The 6000-nt window shown below is 35.5% G+C and overlaps 1 protein-coding gene across 1 annotated transcript; it reads right to left on the bottom strand.

Moving 5' to 3' along the window:
- Positions 1-316: 316 nt before the first annotated feature.
- Positions 317-2818, bottom strand: LOC141657389 (uncharacterized). The gene has a single exon (XM_074464611.1). It carries the CDS (start codon positions 2531-2533, stop codon positions 671-673), a length of 1863 nt encoding a protein of 620 aa, XP_074320712.1. The 5' UTR covers positions 2534-2818; the 3' UTR covers positions 317-670.
- Between the last annotated feature and the right edge of the window lie 3182 nt (positions 2819-6000).

Below are 6000 nucleotides of genomic sequence, written 5' to 3'. Positions count from 1 at the left end.
AAAGATAGCAGTTGCGGTTCCCTCGTCAGCAAAAAAAAATGAGACATAATAGTCGGTCTCGTTCACTCTTATGCAAACCCCGATATGTATTCTCAAATCTCAAGTCCTACTTAAATTACACGAAATTCGTCCAACGAATAAAATAATAACAATAATGTTATAACAATAACAACATTATTACGACAATGTCTCGAAAGTCCATTGAACCCGAGATAAAGAAAATCAAAAGTAGCATACCACCTTTACACAAGAATCTCTTTTCCTATGTGGGGGTAAAAACATAGATGATGAGTGAAGATAAATTGCTCGTACCATATTGTCCCAAAAACTTTGTCTATAATGCAACAAACAGAATCGAATGTACCATAACACTTCTTCACAACAATTTCCTTTCAACAAGTCTCTTTTAAGTTTAAGACGAGTCAAATACATATCACTTGTGTATATAAGAATGCATATGGAAAAGCAATATATATTGTCTTATATATACAAGTGACATGATACTTGACCTGCGTAAAGCTTAAAACGGAGAGTACATCTGTCTTAAACGGGAATTGGGTGATTTCCTTTAGCCAAGGGTGGAAAAAACATGGAACATGGGTGAAGTTACATATACCCAAAACATCTCACACACACAATTACACCAAATAGCAAACCAAATTTGGCATTTTCATGTTGCAAAAGGCATAGACCTTGACCTTCCTACCACAAGGCTACCCTTACTACTATTACCATTCCCATTGATATTGGTTGCTCGTACTATTGGTGGCCCACCACTCACATGCCTTGCCGTAGAGGGTGGCCCATCTTGGATTGGACACTTTATTGGGCTTGGTCCCACACTTATAGCCTTCTCATTTCTACATCCCAACAACAAACCTCCACTACTATTCTTTCCACCCACTTTATTACTATTGTTGTTATTGTTGTTGTTGTGGTGCCACCCTTCACGACCGTCTCCGCCATCGCCGCCGCCATTTTTGTATTGCTCCGCCTCACGTCTCATTGCAACGTATGCAAATTCTGACGCTGAGGCGGAGAAATTAGAGACGCTACCACGGTCAAACCCCTCGGCCGTGGTTACACTCCAATCGATACTTACTTCACTAGGAGCGTAACAATCGGTTGGTGCAACCGATGGTGTCATAGGCTCCTCGTCGATATACTCATTTCCATTACTATTACGGTTATTATTATTATTATTGTTGTTATTACCGTAACCCGGACAGATAATCCCAAGTTTCTTCATACTAGTACCAAAATTAGAACTATGAACAATGATCTCGTCCATTGAATCCCTATAGGGATACGTCGACGTAGAAAAACTATCAATTTCGAATAAATCGGAACTTCCGTCACTCATATTCTCGTCCTCGTAACTCGTCCTACGTGACTTATTTGGACTTGGGTGACTTCTCGGTTGAAATACTTCCAATGAATCGCGATGAGGCTCGTCATTAATATGATGACTAGGTGGTAACACATTGAACATCTTTTTCACACCAACTGGCGGATTTTCGAGTATCGGGAACGTAAACCCGTTGCTAGACACTACCGCGGTAGCAGTAGCAGTAGTCGTACCACTAATAATATTATTAGTAGCAACATCAACACCCTCATCACTAACTTTAGCAAGATCGTCATACACTCTCAATGGGCCCACCACCTTGGAATTCAAGCCGCTCAATGAAGAAAACCCGCTATTCGATTGATTACTATTATACCCGGGTTTTTCAATTGGGTTTCTAGGCAAAAGATTGAAATTGGAGGTTCTAGAGTCGTGAGGAAGATTTGGCAATGTTACGCCGATATTTTTGGGACTAGTTTGTCTAGGAGAGTACAAAGTACTACTACACCCATTAGAATTACCTTGCCTTAAATCAACCATCCTAGGCACGGTCTTGGAATCGATCCTTTCTTCGACTTGGACCGACTTTTTACCCAAACAAGGACATTTCCTCCACTTTGTACTAATCCTAGACCATTTCGCACTACTACTACCATTCGTTCCACGACTCCCGTTACTATTATTTGAAAAACTCTTGATTATGTTAATTCCAGCTGAGCCAGGCGGGTTTGCCAGCAAACCCGTCTGGCTATTCCAACTAGCTTCAGAAGAAGCGGTTGGTGTCGCATGAAAAGACCTTGTTCTATAATTACTATGGCTATTTCTACCACCATAGTTACTACTTGTCTCGACTGATGATGAGACTGATGACAACCTTGGAGGAACGGGTGGCACGTCCACATCTTTCGTGCATTGGTCTCGCTGTTGTTGTTGGTTGTCATCATTAAGACCGCTAAAGTACTTAGCTGCATCAAATATGCTTATTTGATCAGATTCCTCTGCTTTGGTACTTTGAATTTTATCATGACAATCAACAAACTTTTTAATCTCATTATTATTGTGAGGTTTAAGGTAAGAAGAGAAGGATATATCTTTTTTTGAAGCAAAATGAGCTCTAACTATAGAGGGTTCTATTACATCAAACATTGGCTTGTTCTTTTGTTGTCTAGGATCAACTTGTTCCATTTTTATTTTTTTTACAAGTTATAATTTTTGGTGTGTGTGTGTGTAGAGATTATAGGAAGGGTTTTGAGTAGGGGAATTGGGTTTGATATGTTTGTTTAGGTTAAGGAAGATGAGGTATATAAGAGTTATGTAAGATGAATGATTATGAAGAAAGCAACAAAAAAATACAACTAAGTATAAAGTGTGAAAAGAAGGGTAAATGGGATGGATATGAGGGATTGGGCACACTTATATTCATGTCCATGACTTGTCAAGAATCGATATGACCCTGTGTGTTTTTAGAGTATAATCAACTATATATGAGTCTAACTTATGTGATATATGTGGTCCGGATTAAGTTTCGGGGTAATGTCTATGCCTAATAATCAATTATGTCTTTATATCTGATAATAAAAAAAAAAAAAAAAAAAAAAAAAAGTTTTATAAACCTATTAGTATAGTGTAAAAGTGAGATGCATGTTTAAGAAAATTGATGTTAAAAATTGTATAAAACATACAAATTTATGAAACGTAGTATTATCTCATTAAATAATAGAAAATGATACGGAGTATCATGGAAGTATACGACGAGAAAGGAAACAAGTTGAGATGCATGTTTTTTATGATATTCTAAATTTTGAACTTTAAATTGTATTTAAGCCAAACTAGTATTGATTTGACTACTAGGCCATTTTCTGTTCGGCAGATCTAATCTATGTAGGATATGGGTCATGAATTTAGAACAACTAGGGTATGGTTTGAATTTTTCATAATTTTTGGGGCTAAAAAGAGGTACATGTGCATAAACATTTCACATCAACTATATATAGAGTGCAATAGTACTTGTTAAATGTGAAATTGTCAATATCATGATAATGAAATTAGAATTATGGCTGGTTTAGGGGAGACGTCGTTGAATTTATTTGGAATAGAAAATTTTGGAGTATTCTTGTAAATGCATGGCCCGTTCGCCTACCATAGTTGTTACTACTTGTTACTCTTATCTACACTAGTAGTAGATGTGTGTGACAACTAGTCATTCATTATATCAATGTGTATAATTGTCTAATTGAACAACTCAAATCAATTTTAGCTTAAATTTGTAGCCCTTGTGTAGTTGCATGTGTTGGCTAATTGGCCAAGACTTTTTCGATAGATAGATAGGTATGTCTTTTAAAGGATTGTTCCCTATGGTAAAGAGTTCGCCTTCTGACCAGGTTGTCAAGGGTTCGATTCTCAATTGAGTTAAAATATAGCTATGTTGATAGGTAATCTGTAAATACCACTTTAAATTCTCAAGGAGACAGGTAGTTTGCCCTGACCTTGAATTGGGTAAGGCTTATCTTTAAATCTAAACTTTCGTAAAAAAAAAGGAAATATTGAAAGGATGATGTTATCGTGAAGCGGAACTACCCTATGTTTTTTAAAAGATGATAATTGCTTGACATTAAGTTTTGACCTTTACTTTTAGTAAAAGTATGAGTTTTTGAGTAAGATTTGTTTGTTGGATTCAAGTTTAAGCTGAAATTTTTTGGTAAACACGCTTTGCTGGATCTTGATCCACTCTATAACAAATTCAAATTTAAATCCAAATACAACATCTTAAGAATTTTTTTGGTGTTATGCGTAAAGTCAGTACATATACACGGGAGGGGGGTTTAAACCCGTAATTTATTATCATATTGCATTTGTCTTAATCACTAGGCTAAGGCCCTGTTCTTTTCGTTGATAAAAGCTGAACTGAATTGAATAGAGCTGAACTGATGAACTGAAATTAGTTGAAGTAAGAATTAAGTTGTGAAAAGATGAACTAAATTGAACTTAGTAGAGGCAAGCTATGCTGAATTGAAATTAGCATAAGTAAGAGTTAAGTTGTGAAGAAACGAGCTGAATTGAACTGAATGAAGTTGGGCAAAATGAACTGAATAAAGTTAAACTGAACTAAAATAAGCTGAAATTAAACCAGAAAAACAGTTCCAAAAATTAAACTAGTCATTCATATTGTATGCATGTTGCTCACGGAAAATAGCAACGTTAGAAAATATTTGAACGCGTTCATTTCAAAATGTATGTGGAAGTTGTTGGATCACTAATTGCTTAATTAGTTGTCCTATTTAATTTTGTACCAACATGATCAGATGATCACCTCTCAAAATTAAATGAAGAAAGTAAGAATTAAATAATATGTGCTCATGCAAAACATATTTTTAAGATATGATATCATTGAAAAAAGGTTGCCAATTGGCCACATGGGAGTATTGTTAACCAATGAACCCTTAAAAATAAAATTATTACATGAATATAATAATTTAATGTATCCGAACAATAGCTCTGATTTTATTTTTAGACGGTATTAAGTTAAAACTTAAGACCTCTCGTATCCCTTTTATTTTTAACATTATTTAAATAGGTTTTAAATACTGTTTCAACTTGATGTTCATATTTATTTAGTAAAGTTTGCCATATCCGAATGAGGTTCCTCTAGCTAGACATGAGTTCTTAGTTCTTACTCTATCTGAATGGCGAATGAGGTGCATCTAGCTATACCAAATCCATATTTGCTTCAATACTGGAAACGGATTTATGTTGAAATTGCTAATTTTCTTGGGGGTCCTAAACTCCTTATTAAACAACTTTTTTTCATTTTTAGATGAATTGGTGCTCGGAAATAGTTAGTAATGTCGAGCAGCCAAACAATCTACCATTTTTGCAACTTATGTAATCTCTATTTTATATTTTGACGAGGACAATCAAACAACGTCTAAAATAGACCTTTTCCGACAATAAACACTCTAAGAGCATCCCCAAAGGTGGGGAGGTGTGTCCCCATATGTCCTCTCTCTCCTCATACGGCGCCCTTTGTTGCACAAAGCCCCTCCCAACATTTGAGGTTACTGCTTTTAGAGGAGCTCCCAAAAAAAAAGTAAGGCAATTTGTGTTACTTTTGGGGAGGTTCCCAAATTTTTGTGTGTGAATTGGGGAACCCCATTTTTGCATAAATGTAATTATGAAATGGGGAGGATAAATGGAAAAGTTGGTGGAAAATGAGATGGACGAATAAGAAAAGGAAAGAGAAGATATGGGGAGCCTCACCTTTGCGAATGCTCTAAAAAAACACTAGTCATATAAATTAAAAAACTATTTTCAATAATCCCAAAAAGACAATTAATTTTCCAATGGATTATAAACTCCAAAAGGGAATAAATCTATCTTGGAACAGTTAATTTGTTGGGGAGTTGGGAAGAGACATAATGTTAAGCAGTGTCGACTACGCTTCACGGGATTAAATTAGTGTGGACAATGGACATCACATTTACATTTCGTAGGTCTACTCTCAATTGTTGGACTTGTATTAAGGAACTGTTCTTTTGGACTTAAAATCACTTAATATAAGTTTACTTCAGATTCTATAAGTTCAGTTCAGTTCAGTTTAGATCCTATAAGTTCAGTTCAGATTTTATAAGTTCAGTTCAATTCAAATCCTATAT

Source organism: Silene latifolia, chromosome 5 (genome assembly GCF_048544455.1).
Source record: "Silene latifolia isolate original U9 population chromosome 5, ASM4854445v1, whole genome shotgun sequence".
Lineage (NCBI taxonomy): Eukaryota > Viridiplantae > Streptophyta > Magnoliopsida > Caryophyllales > Caryophyllaceae > Silene > Silene latifolia.
This window is presented reverse-complemented; position numbering and strand designations above follow the sequence as displayed.